Source organism: Callithrix jacchus, chromosome 7 (assembly GCF_049354715.1).
Source record: "Callithrix jacchus isolate 240 chromosome 7, calJac240_pri, whole genome shotgun sequence".
Classification (NCBI taxonomy): domain Eukaryota; kingdom Metazoa; phylum Chordata; class Mammalia; order Primates; family Cebidae; genus Callithrix; species Callithrix jacchus.
Window position 1 is genome coordinate 55,750,224 of NC_133508.1, and position 19,915 is coordinate 55,770,138.

Below are 19,915 nucleotides of genomic sequence, written 5' to 3' on the forward strand. Positions count from 1 at the left end.
GCTGTGTATAGAGAACCTCCACCACAGACTAGCTGTGTGGCCTCAGACAGGTCACACAACCTCTCTGTGCCTTCAGTTTCCTAACCTATAAAACAGGGAGAATGGTAGCATCTATCCCCTAGGATTGATATGAGAATTGAAGTCCTTAGCACTGGGCCTGGCACACATATGTTCAGTGAGTGTTTACAGAGGTCCCTGAACCCCTCTTCCTGGGGAGCTGGAGAGCCCTGAACATACATAGTTCCCAATCAGTGGGAGAAGGGCAGGACCCCAGGTTATATGCTCACAAATAGAGATCCTACCAGCTATTGATAAAGCAGAGGTCCCTAATCCCCAGGCCACAGACCAGTACCAGTTTGTGGTCTGTTAAGAACCTGATCACACATCAGGAGGTGAGCAGCAGGTGAGCAAGAGCAGAGCTTCATCTATATTTATAGCTGCTCCCCATCGTTCACATTACAGCCTGAGCTCCACCTCTGTCAGCTCAGTGGCAGCATTAGCTTCTCACAGGAACATGAACCCTGTGAACGGTGTATGCAAGGGATCTAGGTTGGGCACTCCTTATGAGAATCGAATGCCTGAGGCTGGGCATGGTGGCGTATGCCTGTAGTCCCAGCTACTCGTGAGGCTGTGGCAGGAAAATTGCTTGAACCCAGGAGGCAGAGGTTGCAGTGAGCCAAGATTGTGCCACTGCACTCCAGCATGGTGACAGAGCGAGACTCTGTCTCAAAAAAAAAAAAAAAAAAAAAAGAGAATCTAATGCCTGATGATCTGTCAGTGACTCCCATCACCCCCAAATAGGATCATCTAGTTGCAGAAAAACAAGCTTAGAGCTCCCACTGATACTACATTATGGTGAGTTGTATAATTATTTCATTATATATTACAATCTAATAATAATAGAAATAACATGCACAGTGTAATATGCTTAAGTCATCCAGAAACTATCCTTACCCTAGTGGTGAAAAAACTGTCTTCCACTAAACCAGTCCCTGGTGCCAAAAACCACAGCCCCAGGGTTGAGATGAGAATTGAAATTCTTAGCACCAGACCAGGAACGCACAGGTTCAGTGAGTGTTGACCTCGCCGAGGCCCCTCAACCCCTCTTCCTGGGAAACTAGAAAGCCCTGAACATGCATAGTTCCCAATCAGTGGGGGAAGGACAGGACCCCAGACTACACACCCACAAATAGAAATCCCCGTAGAGATTGATAAAGCATCTCCAGGCTCAGTCCATAATGAAAAGGGCCCCAGCCACTCCAGCATGAGCTCCAGACCCCACACCCAGGCCTGCCCGCCCACCGGGCCCCCTGGCTGACCGTGTTGTTGATGGTGTGCCAGGAGATGTCTTGGATGTGCTTCAGCCGTCCCTGCAGGGGGTTGTAGGAGGCGATGCTCTGGAAGGGATTCTGGCTCAGGTCCCATTGCCACTGGACAATCTCCAAGTGCAGGGCCACGTCCCCTTGCGGGTCGAAGAAGATTTGGTGGTCCAGGAGAGTGAAGTTGACCTTCCAGATCTCCTCAAGCAGCTGGTGGGGTCAGAGGGAAGGGAAGTGGAGCTAGCATCAGAATCTGGGCCAAACTTTTTCCTGGACCTGAGAAAGATTCTATCATGTCACTAGCCTTGATTTCCAACTCTGTAATATGGAGGCAATACATCTCCAAAAAGGTGACAGTTTAGGAGTCAGTGGCTGAGAGCTCTGCTCTGGAATCAGACAGATGTGGGTTCAGGCCTTAGCTCTGCCTCTTGCTGTGAGGCCTTGGACCTTTTGCTTAACCTCTCTGTAGCCGTTTCCTCTTCTGCAAAGTGGGAGCAATAAAAACTCTATCTTCTGGGCTTGGAAGCAAACAAATACATTGATCTATGTTAGGGACTTAGAGCAGAGCCTGAGACAGGAAGCACTCCTTCCAAGGTGCTGATAGAATTTCTTTTCCCTAGAAGTCACCTCAATCATCCCTCTGGGATCCAATAAATGAGGTACAGAGTCCACTGTCTCTGTCATCCCCAAAGGTCAGCTGGGATCTCCCCTGATCCCTGGGTCCTTCCTGCTCCCCACACCGTAGGGTCAGCTCTCATTCCAGTCTCTCACCTCTCTCAAGCCCCGCATCACTCTCAGTAGGCAGCAGCAAGGACAAACTAGAGCACACTTTGAACTGGGCATCCTCCAACCTAAGGTCCAGTCCCAGCTCTGTCTGCAAATTGCTGTGTGACTCTGGGCAAGTTTCTGAACCTTGCTGGGCTGACCCTGAAAAAGCTTCCAGCTCAAATATCCCAAGGATCTGGCTCCTAGATTTTCCCTCCACAAATGGGAGTGTTCATTGGGCGACACCTTCAGAGACACACAGACAGGTAGCCAAGGTAGTTGGGTCCTAGCCTTCTCCCCTCCTTGCCCGGCGGGTGAGGTCCTGGCTCAGACTCTTTGGAATGCGCACAGGTTGCTAGGCCAAGGGCAATGGTCCTTTGAGCTAAGAAGAAGGAGGCTCTAACCAGATGGTCAGCCTGAGGATAAGGATCAGGATGGTGGAGGCCCCTGGGAGTCAGGCCCTGGGTGCCCATATTGCACTCCTGCAGTATCTGCCCAAGCAGATCCTTGGATTCGAGGAGCCAAGATATCGCCCCCAAGGGATCGGAAAGCCTTTATTTATTTTTTTTTCTTGAGATGGAGTCTCACTCTGTTGCCAGGCTAGAGTACAGTGGCGTGATCTCGGCTCACTGCAACCTCTGTGTCCTGGGTTCAAGTGATTCTCCTGTCTCAGCCTCCCAAGTAGCTGGGACTACAGGTGCGCACTACCATGCCCAGTTAATTTTTGTATTTTTAGTAGAGACAGAGTTTCACCATGTTGGCCAGGATGGTCTAAATCTCTTGACCCTGTGATCCACCTGCCTTGGCCTCCCAGAGTTCTGGGATTACAGGCGTGAGTCACCGTGCCTGACTGGAGCCTAGATTATTATTGGCAGGGGTTTAGGTATCTTGGGGTTCCCCCATTGGGTTGAACCCCATTTCCCCTTCCCCATATAGCACCACCCCTGCCCCAGCATAGGCTGTACATCTAAGACAGACTCATATCCACCTCTCCAGCCCACCACTCTCTCCTGAGGTCAGGCACTCAGAGTCTGAGGAAGAGGAGGAAGAGGAGCTCCTTCAGCCTCTATGCTGCCCCAGGTAATTTGCATACATGATTGCAAATCCCCTCAATAACTCAGCAGGGTATATATGATTCCTTCCATTTAACAGATGAGAAAACCAAGGCTAGGAGATATTAAATTTGCCCAAGTTTGCACAGCTAGTAGGGCAGCACTGGGATTCCAATCCAGCTCTGATTGCTGAGCTCTGCCCAGCTCCCCACCACCTGCCTCACCATGTATGAATGGGTGGGTCATATCTGAGATGCCTGAGGGGTGGACAGAGATGGAGAGAGGGGTGTGGGGAAGGGCCAGACCAGTGCCAAGGGCCCCATTTGTGAAATAGAAGGATTGGACCAGAACCTGAGAAGCCCTCACAACCCTGACCCATCCCAGGCTCTCAACCCTGGAGAGGCTGGGGGAGAAGAGGGGCTGCAGTTCCCACTGCCTTTGGCATTTCCTTCTGCTGAATTCCACCTGAACCTCCAAGAACAGACTATCTTGGATGGCGAAGGTTAAATTAATGTAAAAAGCAATTTCGTTTTGGGACCAGGGAGGACCAGCGCTATGTGTCTGGAAGAAAGGAATGCCCGTGGCTCCTCACACCCATTTGCCTAGAACCCCAAGGGAGGAGGATGGAGGTGCCCTGCAGTCTCTACGGCAACCACCCCCTGGGGCCCTCACCTGCCAGGGGTAGACCAACCTGTTGGTGCAGGTGTTCTGGTCACAGCCAAGGAGGCTGTGCAGGGCATGGGCTCTCTATGATTCAATTACCTGCTGAACATTTTTACTGGGATGGCCACACATTTGCCAGCCTGGACTTACCCAACCTCCCACTGATGTCACCCCACCACCACCATCACCACAGGCGCACATCCGCCCAGTGCCATCTCCCACTCTCATCACCCCTGAGGCCTCTCTCTCTGCCTTGCCTCTCATGGGGTGCCCATCCCCACTACCTCAGCACTATTTCATCACCATCCACTACCACCACCCCCGGCCACTCCCTAGCTGGATGCCTGTCACCTCTCCGAACCTCAGTTTCACCTGTGTATGGGAGAGCACCCATGTAGAAACAGTGTCTGCTCATCGGGTGTCTGAGGGTAACTGAGAATTTAAATAAAGAGGTGAACACAATGTCTGGTGCATAGAAAGTGCGCAGTCATTCATTCATTCAGACCAGTGCCAGCAACCTGGGATATCACTGGAAAGGATTGACAAGGTCCCTGCTCTCACTGGCCTGTTTGGAAGGTGTGGGGAATAGCCATCAAACAAAAAAAGAAAATCAACACAGTAACAACTTGGGATATGTGTTTTGATAAAAATAAACAGTGCCGTGGTGTGACCCGGCAAGGGGGATGGGAGGTAGGAAGGACACCACAGACCATTTTGCAGGTTGTGCCCTGCACGAGTGGGTCCAGTTAGGACAACTGGGAGGAACAGCTGGAGTCCAGCCCACTCAGGCCACCAAGCCACACGCCTGCCACAGGTCTGCATCCATCCGAAGCAAAGAGCATCTTGTTCTGACTTCTCTTCACAAAAGGGCATCATCTTCTAATTCACACAAGGACACCGTTGATGCCAGCAGAGACCCCGGGCAAAGCCTACATGGGGTGGGCTGGGCTTCCTGTTCTTTGACTCCATCATCCCCCACCACAGTCCTAAATTGGCTTGCTGAGCTGTCTCAAGAACGTCATCTTGGTGCTTAGAACTCTCTATGAACTCCTGCTGCCTCTAGGACAAAGCCCCCTCTCCTTCACCCGGCACTAGATGCCCTCCAGTATCACCTGCACTTCCTGTAGCCTCTCAGTCTTTGCCACATGAACCCAACCATGTGGCCCCCACTCTCCCACTCTCCTCCTGGAAGCTCCAGTGCCTGCTCACTCCCTACATCAGTCCTGCCTTCCGTGACCCCCTCCCACCATGATGACGCCCGTGCCCTGTGCACAGCTGCAATTCTGACTTCCTGCTGCACTTGGCAGACAGAGCTTATAAACTAACCTCATCTCTTCCTAGGGTGGGGGTCCCCCAGGCCTGGCACATAGTAGGTGCTCAACAAAAGGGATAGAGCACCCTGGTTGCTATGATTGGTGCCCTTTCGTCTCTACTCCTGGGAGAAGGAGAGCCAACTGTCTTTCATCATAGCTCCTGCCAGTTGCAGCTGGGAGGATGCCCAGAAGGCGAAGTGGGAAAACCACAGCAGAATGGGCCAGACCTGGGTTCAAAGCCAGGGTCTGCCACTTACCACTGAACAATCACGAGCTAGTCACTTTAACTTCCTGTCCCTCAGTTTTTCTACCTGTAGATTATCCTCACAGGATGGTCATGAGTTAGATGTGATGTATACTAGGCATTCAGTGCCTAGCAGGCACTCGCAGAGCAGTAAAGCACCCATGATCGTTATGTGTATCGTTAATGTAGCAGGACATGGAGCAATACACAGCATTTTTACCAAGTGGCAGCAGAATTCCTTTTAAAGAATAACTGCGATCTTTTAAAAGAAAAATGTTCAAGGTTGCAAGGTTAGGATCTGAGGTTATGGGATAGAGAGGTACAATTACATAGAATGAGAAAGAGAAGTTCTTCAGAGCAAACTAATTTGCTCTGTTAAGGAAGTGAAGAGTTATTTGAGGACGGGAGAGGGATCTAGCAAGTGGGAGAAAGGAGAGAACGAAGAGGGGAGATGGGCAGGGCTTGGGGAGGTGGCTGAGCAAGAGTGGAAGGCTGGCTCCAAACTGTGAAAAGCCAAGCAATTGTTTAAGAACAGAGATCTCTAATAGCAAATTATAAAGTGTGTCTCTCTAATGCAAATCCCCTCTGCGCCTCTGATCCTGAGTAAAACCTTCTATATCCCAGCAGGCTTCGTGGTAGGGGGTTTCTGTGTGTGCCTGTGAATGTGGATGTGTGTGCTAAACCAGAAGAACAGATCTAAAGTCTCTGTCTGAACCCTGGTGATAGAGAACTAGGGTCATGAGAAGACCCATAAAAGTGATGAAAGGCCTTAGAGGGTCCAGGGGAAAATGCAAGCCCATCCCAGACTCCCAACCACGGAAAGGCTGGAGAGGGGAGGGAGGCTGCCATTCCCGCTGCCTGTGGGATTTCCTTCTGCTGAATTCTACCTGAATCTCCAAGAACAAACTATCCTGGATGCTGAAGGTTAAATTAATGTAAAAAGCAATTTTGTTTTGGGACCAGGGAGGACTAGTGCTATGTGTCAGGAAGAACAGGATGCCTGTGCCCCTTCACACTCATTTGCCTAGAACCCCAAGGGAGGAGGATGGAGGTGCCCTGCAGTCTCTATGGCAACCACCCCCTGGGGCCCTCACCTGCCAGGGATAGACCACCCTCTTGGTGCAGGTGCTGTGGTCACAGCTGAGGAGGCTGTGCAGGGCATGGGCCACGGCGTAGACCGCAGAATACACACTGTATACGATGCGCTCCCCAGAGAGCCTGAGAACGGTATTGAAGGACAAGGTGGAGTTCAAACAGGTGTCACACTCCTGGTTGCAGGTAGACCTCTGGTTGGTCGGCCCAGCCTGTGGGCCCCGCACGCGGAACTCGCTGAAGCCTGGGATGGGCACATTCTGGATGGTGATGCCCAGGAAGGTGCCCGTGCGGTGCAGCCCCGTGAGGTTGTGCAGGACCGGGTCGATGGCCCAGGACTCGGAGGCAATCCACACAGCGCCTGTGAAGTTCTGGCGCAGCACCTCCCTGAAGAAGTTGTACAGGCTCAGGTCAGGTGAGAACACAACCACGACGCGCGCCGTGCTCTGCTGCAGCTTCTCCACGATGCTCACCAGGCGCTGGTGATCCTCTGGCATTATGTCCTGGTTGGACTGCAGTGTGGGCAGCGTCTCCTGGAAGGCGATGCAGATGTCGCCACCGGCCAGGCGATCACCCAGCATCTGGCCATTGTCGCGGCCATAGGTGTCGCTGCTCACCAGCACACTGATCCAGTTCCAGTGGAAGTGCAGCATCAGCTGCACCATGGCCTCGATGTGGTGCTTGGCGCTGGGTGTGGTACGCAGCAGGGCCGGGAACCGCTGCTTGTCTTGCAGCTGGTCGCTGATGGCGCTGTAGGTGATCTGCAAGAGGAGAGGCCATGGCATGAGCAAGTGCCTCACTGGGTGCTCTGCCGCCACCCCAGGGCTCTATTCACCATCGTCATTCAGAAAGCACCTAGTACAACCCACCCCAGAGGGAGGTTGTTTACACCATCATGGTCTGTAGGTAGCCACATGCAATAAGAACCTACTGTGTGCCGGGCCCCAGCACCATCATGATTATTGAGCACCTACTGTGTACCATGCCCTGGGCCAAGCCGTATACACCATCATCCTCATAGTCATCAGCACACTGGCTTTTAGTAAGAACCACATCCTGGGCTAGGTGTGACATTCCCATCATCCCCATCACCTAGAAACCCTTACTGAGCACAGTGCTTTCCCCCTCGCCCTCATCACCATCAGGCTCATCAACTGGCCACGTTTCTTCCCTCTGCCTCCAGTGCTCCATGGTTTTCTTCCCAACTCACTGGGTGTCCCATCTCTTTTGCTGGTTCCTTCTCTTCTCTATGGCCTCTTAGCCTTGGAGGACTCTGGCCTCAGGCTTCGGTCCCTGTCTCGTCTCCAACTGCTCTCCCTGTCCCTTGATGGTCCCATCCAGCTTCATGGCTTCAAATCCCACTTCCACACTGACAACTCCCAATGGACAGCCTGGCCTGGACTTCTCTCCTGAACTCCAGACGCATACCACACCTGCCTGCCTGATGTCTCGGACTTCACAAATCCAACCCAAAGCCCTGCTCTCCTCTGACCCTGTTCCACCCACACCCTCCCCCATCTAGGTTGATGACGAATCCATCTTTCCAGTGACTCAGGCCAAAAACTCTGGAGACGCCCTTGACTCTTCTTTCACACACAGGTCACAGTGGATCCATCAGCAAATCCTCTTGGCTCTACCTTCAAAATGTATCCATCCAGCACCTACCAGCTCCACGCTTCCTGCTGTCCAGCCACCATCGCCCCTGGCCTACGCTGCAACATGACACACCCACTTTCCCCTACAGTCTACGCAGAACGTGGCAGCCCGGTGACCCTGCTCACATGCGTGTCAGGTCACTTTACTCCTCCTCTCAGAACCCCTCAACAGCTGCTAACATCACCCAGGAAAAGCCAGAGTCCTTGAAGGGCCCCTAAGGCCTCCAACATTTCTTTGCAGAGCCCTCACCCGTCTGGTTTCATCTCCTTCTCCTCTCTCTCCAGCTCCACTTCCGCCAACGTGCCAGGCACCTTCTGGCCTTGGCATTTGCTAACCCCTCTTCCTGGAATGCTCTTATCTTAGATCCCTCCTGGCCCCCTCACTCCTTCACCTCCCTCAAGTCTTTGCCCTGTTGTCAGTGAGACCCACCTGACCACCCTGTTGAAAACTGCAATCTCCCTGTACCAACTCCTCCTTTCCATCAACATGCCAGATCCCTCTACCCTGCCCACATTTTTATTTTATTCATTGCACATCTCACCTCTGACATCCTACCTCACTTATTGTTTACACTTATTTTCTGTCTCTCCCCGCTAGGAGAGAAGCTCCACGAGGGCAATGATTTCCATATTCTTGCCAATTATATCCCAATACCTACAACAGTACCTGGCACATAGTAGGTGCTCAATAAATATCTGTTACACGAATGAAAAAATGAATTCAGTCCTCAGATAGATGCTTCATGTAAAAGTACTAACATTAAACACTAACAATCGCAATATTCATGACTGCCTACTATGTGCAAAGTCTTTTGCTAGCTGATCTTGAATGAATATATAGTCTGTACCCATACTGCACTGGGCACTTTCAATCAAGATGATGATAATAGTTATAATACTAGTAATAATACAAATAACCCTTTTTTGAGGACCTACTAGGGCACAGACCTTGTGCATACCAAATAATATTAAGCACTTCAAGTTTTCATTCCTGTGCAAGATGCTTTATAAAAACATTATTGAGAGGCTGGGCACAGTGGCTCATGCCTGTAATCCCAGCACTTTGGGAGGTCAAAGCAGGTGGATCACCTGAGGTCAGGAGTTCGAGACCAACCTGACCAAAATGGAGAAACCCCATCTCTACTAAAAATACAAAATTAGCGGGGTGTGGTGGCATATGCCTGTCATCCCAGCTACTCGCGAGGCTGAAGCAGGAGAACCGCTTGAACGTGGGAGGCAGAGGTTGCGGTAAGCCAAGATCACAACACTGCACTCCAGCCTAGGCATCAAGAGCAAAACTCCATCTCAGAAAAAAAAATTATTGACTACCTACTGTGTGCTAGAAACTTACACAGGTTGAACACTAATCTTCAGATAGTCCTGTGATGGAACGCTCATCATCCCACTTTACAGGTGGGGAAACTGAGGCCTAGAAGAGTTAAGAGATGTGCCAAAGGCTTCACTGTGGCCAAGACTCAGAGCCAAGTTGCACAATCAGATCTGCCCCCCAAAAGCCTGAGCTCTTATGCCATAAGCTGCTGCCTTCTCAAGATTCAGGCTGATGTCCTGATCCTGCTTCTAGTCCTAGCATCACCTCCCATGATTGATAGAGGAAGTGGCTTCTGAGGCCCCTAGACAGCCACTCCTCTTCCCTCCTTTCCATGTTCTTCTCCAGGGCCCAGGGGCCTCACCTGTGGAAGGAGAAAGAGGGAGAGGAAGTGGGCCACAGTCATGACAGACTCAGAGTTTTCAGGGCCAATGACAGCCACCACACGGGGCACGTAGTTACTGTAGTCCTCTCGGATGGGAAGAAGGTTGTCCTCCTGTGCCAGGAAGTAGAGCGCCGGCTGGACATTGTTGGAGATGTAGCACACATCCACCATCTCGTAGCCCAGCAGCACATTAGGCAGCAGGCTGCTGTCATTGTTGATCTCCTCCACCGCGAAGCGCATGGCCTGCATGAGGTTGTAGCCACTCACCTTCATTTCATACCTGGAGGGGCCACAGCAGCATGAGGTGGAAGTAGATTCAGAGTGAGGAAGGGAGGGGTAAGAGAACCAGCCTTCCTCCTCACTGCCACAGGAAAGCCAAGGCATTGGCTGAAAAGGAACCACTTCAGAAGACTCTGGAATTTTCACGTCACTGTCACCATGGCACATCTCTAGGGGCACTATTGACCATGTGGCCACCACTGACACTATTATCCATGTGGCTGTGATCACTATAACCTCCATCACCACTCTACCGATGTCCACCAATGTGACCACCATTATCCACTATAACTTCCATCATCACCATCACCACTATCACCATCATCACCAACTATCCCTATTACCAATATCACCACCACTGCCATCACTGTCACACAACATTGTGACCATCATCACCACCATCATCTCTGTCACCATCACCATCTCTGTCACCACCATGACTATTACTATCAGCACCACTACTATCTCCACCAATATCACCACCATCATCACCATCATTTCCACCATCACCATCACCATCATCACTGCCATCGCTAACACCATCACCACCATCACCATCATCATCACCACCACTATCACCACCACCATTTCCACCATCACCATCACCACCATCACTATCAACAGCACCATCATCACCACCATCACCATCACCATCATCACTGCCATCACCACCACCATCACCATCATCACTGCCATCACCAACACCATCACCACCATCACCATCATCATCACCACCACCATCACCACCACCATTTCCACCATCACCATCACCACCATCACTATCAACAGCACCAGCATCACCACCATCACCACCACCATTTCCACCATCACGACCACCATCACCAACATCACTGCCATCACCAACACCATCACCACCATCACCATCATGAGCACCATCATCACCACCATCATCACCACCATTTCCACCAACACCATCATCACTGCCAACACCAACACCATCACCACCCCTATCACCAATATCATCACAATCACCATCATCACTGCCATCACCATCATCATCATCAGTGCCATCATCACCACCATCACCATCATTGCCACCAGCGTTTCCACCATCACCACCACCGTCACCATCATCACTGCCATCATGATTATCACCACCATCACCATTTCCACCATCACCAACACCATCACCACCATCACCATCATCAGCACCATCCTCACCACCATCACCATCATCAGCACCCCCATCACCAACATCACTACCATCAGTATCATCACCAACACCAGCACCATCATCAGCATCACTATCAACACCACCATCACCATCATCACCAACATTATCATTGATAGCATCACCATCATCACAGCAACCATCACCATTATGACTACCAGCACCATCATTACCAATACTATTACCACCACCACCACCATCGCCATTATCACCACCATCACCGTCATCACTGCCATCACCAACACCATCACCACCATCACCATCATCAGCACCATCATCACCACCATCACCATCATCACCACCCCCATCACCAACGTCACTACCATCAGCATCATCACCAACACCATCATTGATAGCATCACCATCATCACAGCAACCATCACCGTCATCACCACCATACTCTTTATCATTGTCATCATCACCAGTATTACTGTTATCAACATTATCAGCATCACCACCACTACATTCATACACCCCGCCATGATCACAGCATTAGAAAATCCAGCCTTGGGCCTGGTGCCATCACCTTCACCATTCTCAAGCCAGCATACAATCCCCAATGTCATAAATGATGCATTTCTTATAGTCAACCCTTAATCATCTTTTACACTGTCCTACCTTTCTCCTTGTCTCCCACAATACCTTCACCCCCTCTGCAAGAGGTCAGTATTTTTATAGTCCCAGGCTGGCTCCATGTCGCAGCCTTCATGCTGGCATGGGGATGCACCCACCCCCTACAATCTCCAAGTGATGCTGCCATCCCAAGGGGCTCGTGGAGGAGGTGAGGGAAGGGGAACTTCCCTCTAGGCCCAAAAGCACCCCTACCCACCCAGCCACAGGCCTTGGAAAATGCAGTCTGAGAACCTGCTACAGAAAACTCACATTCTGCCTCCCAAAGGTTTTTTGAATGAGCTTTGACACGGACCCATTGGGAGTCCTCCCAGTTGCCAAAGTGGGTGGGGCAGTTTTGATGGCCCTCTAGGCTCAAACATTCTGCAACTCAATTTTTTTAAAAAATGACATTGAGATGAGCCAAGCCTCAGTGTTTCAGAACACAATCGCCAAAGATTTTGGTAACACGCACTGTATAAGGCCTCCCTGGGGGCTAGGGGCATGGATCCAGAATAAGGGGGTTGGCAATAAATGGGGAGCAGTGCTCTAAGCCTTTGGCCCTGGCCTGGCTCCCAAGGACCACAGGACCAGCCCTGGCTTCCCACCCCATCCCCACTGCCACTTCCAGCCCCCACTGGAGACTCACTCCTTGCACATGGGCACCTGCAGGAAGTTGAGGTGGACAATGCCCTTCATGTTGGCATGGAGGGTGAAGAGGCCACCCAGGAGGTAATCCCCAGGCAGGTGGAAGTCCGAGTTCTCAGCTAGCTCAGCCAGGACCCACAGCAGGAAGAACAGGAAGCAGACGGTCCTTGCCCTGGGCCCCATGGCTGGGAAGTGATGGTGTCAGGAGGTAGTCCTGCCTCGCTGGAGAACTGGTGTTCAATGACAGTGCATTTGCACAGACATTTACATAGCGATGGTCCTGCCACTGACCGCGGGGCACCTGGAGCAGATGGAGAGGTTTGGGGGCCCAGGGGAGGAAAGGAGGCTGGAATTACGATGATTCTTTCTTAAAGCACCGTGGGGCTAGGTGGTCTAGGCAAACCCGATTTGGAAAGAAAGGAAGCACCCTGATAACTTGGCTACACCCTAGCCTTCTGCCACTTGTCCAAGGACAAAGTCTTATCTTCCTGACATTTCAAATAGTTCAGGAGCAAAGGACATAGGTGCTGTCAGGAGACAGAGTAGTGTGGCCAGAAGCACCCAAGCTCTAGAGCCCAGCCAAGTCAGGCCAGGCATGTAGTGATGTACAGGTGCTCAGAAAGTGGTAGCCATTGTCAGTAAGAATCAGGCATCATTTGCTGCTCATCATCTCATCTAAGGCTCACAGTAACGGGGACCATTACTAACCCCACTTCAGAGATGAAGAAATGGAGGCGCTGAGAAATGAAGAAACGCAGCCCCGGCCACATGACTAGCAGAGCTGAGATTCAAACCACGTGGTCTGACACCGGGGCTGGGTCCTTCATCGCCACACCTCATTACATCACAAAGTTAGAGCTTTTGATTAAAAAAAACAAAAACAGCAGTTACAAAGAGGATAGGGGAAGGAGTGGAGGGGGTGGCCTCCCACCCTCTGAAGGCTGCCATCGTCAGCCTAGCAACACCCTCTCTGGGTCCCAACCCTCAGACCCCACACCAAAGGGCAGGGTTGTTGGCAAAACAGAAAGTTGGAAATTCCTAAATTCAAAGGTGAATACTCCCAAGGAGTCAGAGGTGGGGAGGTGGCTCCAGTGAACTAGGGACCCATTTGAATCAGAGACCTTTGTCCACTTGGAGCTGTTTTGTTCCTTTCCAGCCCTAACAACAGGTGGCCGAGACTTAGGGGACCGGCCACACACCACTCAGCTGGAATGGGTCGGTCATAGGCACGTACCTGGCTGCTGCGCTCCAGGGCTCTGATGGGCAGAGGCTTCAAGGTACAAAGAGGTGATTAAAAACCCCGTGCACTGCCCTTGTCTGCCTCCATGTGAGCTGGCCCAAAGCCCCAGAGCTGACTCTCCACTACCCCACAGGCTCTCTCCATGCCCTCCCACTTTCCACGCCACACCCCCTGCAGACCCTCATCACCCCCTTTCTGCACCTCTCCATCTGCCCCATGCTGTCTGTTTAAAACCCCAAACCACAGCTCTCAGTTCATCCCTTCTCTGCTCTAATACCCCACCCCACCCCCACCGTCACCAGCTGGATCAAGTCTGAGCTCCTTGTCCTGGTATTTGAGGCCTCCCCAGCCTGGCCCCAGCTCACTCATCCTCCCTTTCCCAGCCTTTCTAGCCTGGTCTCTCCTGCAGCATGTGCCACAAACCACAGCCACACTGGCCTCCTCGGATCTGGGTCCCTGGAGGATCTTCCTGGGGTAGCATTCTAGTGACCTCCCAAGACCATAGACACCCACCCTGCCAAATACCTAGGGGTTATGAGTGGGTCATAACAACAAATAACACCTTTCCCGGAGCATGATTTGTTGTTTCTGTTTTTTAGAGACAGGGTCTCACTCTGTCACCCAGGCTGGAGTGCAGTGGCATAATCAAAACTCACTGCAGCCTCGACCTTCTGGGCTCAAGCGATCCTCCCACCTCAGCCTCCTGAGTAGCTAGGACTACAGGCACGTGCTGCCACACCCAGCTAAGTTTTTAAATTTTTTGTAGAGAATGGTGACGGTGGGGGTGCGGTGGGGTATTAGAGCAGAGAAGGGATGAACTGAGAGCTGTGGTTTGGGGTTTTAAACAGACAGCATGGGGCAGTCTCATGTTGCCCAGGATGGTCACGAACTCCTGGCCTCAAACGGTCCTCCCTCCTCTGCCTGCTGAAGTGCTGGAATGACAGGTCTGAGTCGCCACGCCTGGTGTGTATTAAACACACCCAGAGTCTACTAAATTCCAGGCATTGTGCCAAGCATTTTATATGCATTGTCATTTAATTGATTTGCATTAGCGTTTAATTCTTACAACTCCCCTTCAAAGTAACCATTTTTATTCCCATTTTGAAGATAAGAAAACTGAGGCTCAGAGAAGCTAAGAAAAGTCACAGAGCTACTAGGTGGTGAAGCCAGAATGTAAATCCAGGCTGCCCAAGCTCCTAGCCCCCGTGCTAAGTGTGTTCTGCCCACAGAAGCTGTCACTGTGCCTCCCACCATGGGGGTTCAGGGATGGCGCTGCCCTCCCTCAACACAGGTCCCACCCCAGGTGCTGGGGAAGGATTCATTCCCGGTAAGACCACAAGAAGCCACATATGACTGCACATGTCTGTTCTGAATCGGGGAATAAAGATGCTGGGAGCTGGGAGGCCCTGGGATGCTCTGGAGACTTCCATAAAGCCACATTATTTGGCAAAGCTTAGGAGTAAGGGGATGGCAGAGAGATAGAGCATCTAAGTTAACTGGGAACCCCAGGATATAGCGCTGATTTCAGGGCACCCCCTTTTCCTGCCCCAACCACTCCTGGGGCGGAGTCATCCCATGGGCCTGTAAGACAACAGCGGGAGGCCTCCTGATGCTGCAGGAAGAAGCAGAATTGGCTGTGTGATCTGGGCCTGTCCCTGCCCCTCTCTGGGCCTGGGTAAACGAGTGGATGGGAACTGGGGATGCATACAACAAAAGGAAGCGCGCTGCATGGAGTGTTTGGACATGTGGGCTCTGGGCCTGACTCTCCCTTCTCTGGGTCTCAGTTTCCTCCTCTATAGAGTGGGGAGGCCCCCTTTGCACTGCCTTTATCTGCCTCCGTTTCAGTCAGCCCAGAGCCCCAATCTCAGGTTTTGAGACAGGGAGGGTGGTAGAGGACAAGAATGCCTGGGCAAGCCGTCCATCCAGTGGGCACCGGCTGAGCCCACTGTGTGGCACAGTTTACCATCCAGAGACAGAAACCAAGGCCCTGGTGAGGGCAGTGCATGCTGGAGGACAGCAGGGAAGCAGGCCCATCCAGTGTGATGTAGTGTCAGAGCCAAGAGAGCCTACAGAGACCCACAAGCCTACCCATTGTACAGATAGGGAAACTGAGGCCTGGAGAGGGGCAGTCACGCAAGTCCAGAAAGGCAGATTGACTTTCAGGACCAAGTTCTTTCTGGGTCAAGTCCAGAAAGGCAGATTTCTTTCTGGAACAAGGGGCTAAGGCTGGGATTTGAGCCCTCTGCTCTAATGAAGTCAATCAAAAGTACATCAGGACAGCAGGTGATGCCACCAGGATGGGGTAAAGAGGAAGGAAGCACCAACCAGCCAAGAGCTCCATGGGGGAGGCAGGGTCTGTGCCGTGAAACATGGGACAACGAGGATGATAGTGAGCACAAGCGATTTCTGTTGTTAACGTGATTCAAGGATTCTATCTGCTGGGCGCTGCGCTGAGCCCTCGCCATGCTCTGCCGTCCTGTTTTATTCTACCGTTTTTGTTTATTTTTTTGTTTTGTTTTGTTTTGATTTTTTTTGAGATGGAGTCTTGCTCTGTCACCCAGGCAGGAGTGCAGTGGCATGATCTCAGCTCACTGCAACCTCCGCCTCCTGGGTTCAAGCGATTCTCCTGCCTCAGCCTCCTAAGTAGCTGGGATTACAGGTGTGTGCCACCAAACCCAGCTGATTTTTGTATTTTTAGTAGAGATGGGGTTTCTCCATGTTAGCCAGGCTGGTCCTGAACTCAAGTGATCCACCCGCCTTGGCCTCCCAAATTGTTGAGATTATAGGCATGAGCCACTTCACCTGGCCTATTCCGCCTTAAGGTGCTACTATCGCCCCATTTTGCAGAAGAGAGGAGATTGAGGTTCAGAGAGGACCAGTAACTTACTCAAAAGCACACAGCAAGTATGCAGATTGGAACAACCCAAGACCCTAATGGGGGCTGATGAGAGTGGTGGAGACTCAGGGACTCCAATGAGGAAGAAATAATGGGGGTCCCACTGACAGGGAGAGCTTTTTTGCGTGGGCTGTTACTATGGATAGATGGTGTCTCTGAAGACTGAAAACTGAAGGCACACTGGACAGAGAGTCAGAGTCCTGGTCCAGCTCCACCCCGACCTGCGACGCTGCTCTTGAGTAAGTCACTTGCATTCTCTGGGCCTCACTCTCCCCATCTGTAAAATGGACTAAGTGCTTCTTAATGGATTGGAGACAAGCATCCTTTTGAGATTCTGATGAAAGCCCTGCACACCAACACACCCCCAACAAATGCAGCCATGCACCCACATCCAGGACGTTGCCAGTCCTTGAGGCTTATCTGAGAACTCTCGGCTGAGATGATCTCCAAGGTCCCCTCAGGCCCTGACATTATCTAGGAGGGGCAAGCAGACACTGTCCAGAGCACCGGCTTCCCTGAGGACAGATGTCTGGGAATGCCATGGGAAGGCCTGGGAATGTCACTGGGATTCTCCTCCAGTGCCACACACATAGCATGTGCCCCAGTATGGCTGGACACAGCGCAGGCCAGCCCTAGCCATCACCCTCACCGCCTGGTCCAGGGCCTGCGGTCCCTATGCTCATACCTGTGTGGCTGTCCAGGTGATTAACAGCCGTGACACACTCATGCAAAGTACACGGGGGAAGGAGAGAGGGGTGAGCTATGGAAACAGCCAGCCAGGAGCTGCCCATTTGCCTTGGCATCTGCTTACCCTAGGGCTCACGGAAAGGAAATGAGCATGTCAGCTGAAAGGGGCTGCTTTGAAAGTCCTTCCTCCCCCTGCCCTATGGTTGGATGGGGGCTGGGGCACAGGGGAAGCCCCCAAGAGGGGCCTGACCCTAGGGACTGGGGGATGCATCAGCTGCTGCTCCCACCTGACCCTCTAATCTGTCTCTGCCTCTCTACTTGCAAGTCTCTCTATTCACTCCTGTCTCCTTCCCCACCCACCATTCCCTCTCTCTCTTTCTCACCAGCACTCCATACTCCAGGACAAAACTGGGCCACTAGAAACCCACCTCTAGTCTGGCTTATGATGGGCAGGGGGTGGGCACGCAGGGCCACCCCAGGACAGGTCTGGGAGATGGGCAGCCCCTAAGCCAACCTGTTTGGTTCAGAAGCACCTTGGAGGAGGGTTGCTGGGAAGACCTCAAAGCCAGGTCTCAGAGGACCCAGCCTCATCAGCACTTCTCACCCAACTCCTATGAGACAAGAAGTCCAAGGAGTGGAGTGGTGTGGGCTCCTAAAGCTGGAAAGCCAGGGGTCAGCTAAGACATGAGGAAGGGACCCTGCTGTGGTTGGGATACCCTTTTGTACCCAGGGATCCACTCAAGCCTCCTCACCAAACTTTGTTGGGTAATGCTGAACAAGTTGCCTCTCAACCAGAAAAAGAGCTGGAGGTCTTAAATGACCACAAGCTCAATAAGAGCCAAGAGGGTAATAGTAACTAAAGCCTAAAGGAAGGGAATCAGCTTTTATGGAGACTCTGCAATGCTTTCAAACAGCACTGCATCTGCTCGTCAGAATTCTATGAAGGGCCTTTTATCCCCATTGTACAGATGAAGAAACCAGAGCTCAGGAGGTTAAGTGGCTTGTCCAAAGTCACTGGGAACTGACTTTTCTTCCACCTCCTGAACTGATCCTCCTGCCTCAGCCTCTTGTGTGGCCGGGATTACAGGTGCACACCACCATGCCCAGTTAATTTTTGTATTTTTAGTAGAGACGGGGTTTCACCGTGTTGGCCAGGCTGGTCTTCAACTCCTGATCTCAGGTGATCCACCCATCTTGGCCTCCCAAAGTGCTGAGAATTTAATAATGTAAATTTGCATTTATCATTTTTTTTTTTTTTGAGTCAGAGTCTCACTCTGTTGCCCAGGCTGGAGTGCAGTGGTGCAATCTTGGCTCACTGAAACCTCCACCTCCTTGGTTCAAGTGAGTCTCCTGCCTCAGCCTCCTGAGTAGCTGGGACCACAGGCATGTGCCACCATACCTGGATAATTTCTGTATTTTAGTAGAAATGGGGTTTCACTATGTTGGTCAGGCTGGTCTCGAACTCACGACCTCAAGTGATCCTCCCACATCAGCCTCCCAAAGTGCTGGGATTACAGACGTGAGCCACTGCACCCAGCCAGCACCCTCAATTTTAGTGCTAGTAAAAGGGTGGGGTCTATGACTCTGTGGCTCTCAACTCTGAAACTCCGATCTGACTCACTGGGGTTCTAGTTTGTGGCTCTGCACTTGCTGTGTGGCCCCTTCCAGGCATTTCCCTGGCTGAGCCTCACTGTCCCTCCAGTGCTGCCTGCCCCAGTGCACATCCTGGAGCAGGTGCCCAGCAGTGCCTTTGTGGACCAGATGCTCAGGGGCTGAGGGCAACTGCCTGGGCACACAGAGCTGAGGGAAGCATGGCAGAGGCCTGGAACAGCCTTCTGCTCTACTTTGGGTGACCAAGGGGCATGTGGTACCTGCTCCATCATCCAGCGTGGCTGGCAGCCAGCCGGGCACAGAAGGACAAGACTGGCTGGTTGTGTTCAGAGCCATGACAGCAGCAGTGCCTCCTCCCGCCTGTGCACAGACCACCTGGAAGGATGGATTCCTGCAAGGGACAAGGACAAGGACTTGCTGGTGTGATCATCAGAAACAAGTTCTGCTTTTGCCCCTGCCCCTTACTAAGCAGGTCTCTCCTCACCTCCGTAAGCCTCAGTGGTCATCTGTGAAATGGGGCTAAAATGCTATTTCACAGACCAGTGTGGTCCAAGAGAATGTGTAGGAATAATTGGCCTATTAATAGGTGCTCAGTTAAACCTGGCTTCTCCTCTTTCCTGGAAACTCACATATCTAGATGAAGAAGTACTAAGGTTGAAAATTAAAAGTTCACACTGATGGAGCATCTCACCCTGGCAGGGCATGGGATGCAGCATGTTGTTTTTAAATATTTCATTTGGTCCTCAGCTCCTGGAGAAGTCTGAAGCTGGGAGGTCAGGGCACAGGAACAAGGGGCTAAGGCTGGGGTTTGAGCCCAGCACCTGTCCAGCTCCAGGGCACCAGACAGTGGTGGTTGGAAGTCAGAGATGTGGGACTGAAACCCAGTTTGCTCATTTCCTCCTGGCATGTGAGTTACTTCACCTATCACTGCCACCGTT

At 51.8% G+C, this 19,915-nt stretch overlaps 1 protein-coding gene across 3 annotated transcripts in view; it reads right to left on the reverse strand.

Moving 5' to 3' along the window:
• Nucleotides 1-19,362, reverse strand: part of TAS1R2 (taste 1 receptor member 2) — a 38,459-nt gene extending 19,097 nt beyond the window's left edge. Inside the window, exons 1-4 of one of the 3 annotated variants that reach the window (XM_017974375.4) lie at nucleotides 19,238-19,362; nucleotides 9,795-10,095; nucleotides 6,451-7,209; nucleotides 1,320-1,529 (exon numbers count right to left, since the gene is read on the reverse strand). In XM_017974375.4, the coding sequence (XP_017829864.3) occupies nucleotides 1,320-1,529; nucleotides 6,451-7,209; nucleotides 9,795-10,088 (1,263 nt within the window). In that variant the 5' untranslated portion in view covers nucleotides 10,089-10,095; nucleotides 19,238-19,362. Of the gene's footprint in view, nucleotides 1-1,319; nucleotides 1,530-6,450; nucleotides 7,210-9,794; nucleotides 10,374-12,544; nucleotides 12,846-19,237 lie in introns of those variants that run through there. The other 2 variants (XM_017974376.4, XM_002750356.6) reach the window with 2 other exon arrangements.
• Nucleotides 19,363-19,915: the final 553 nt, after the last annotated feature.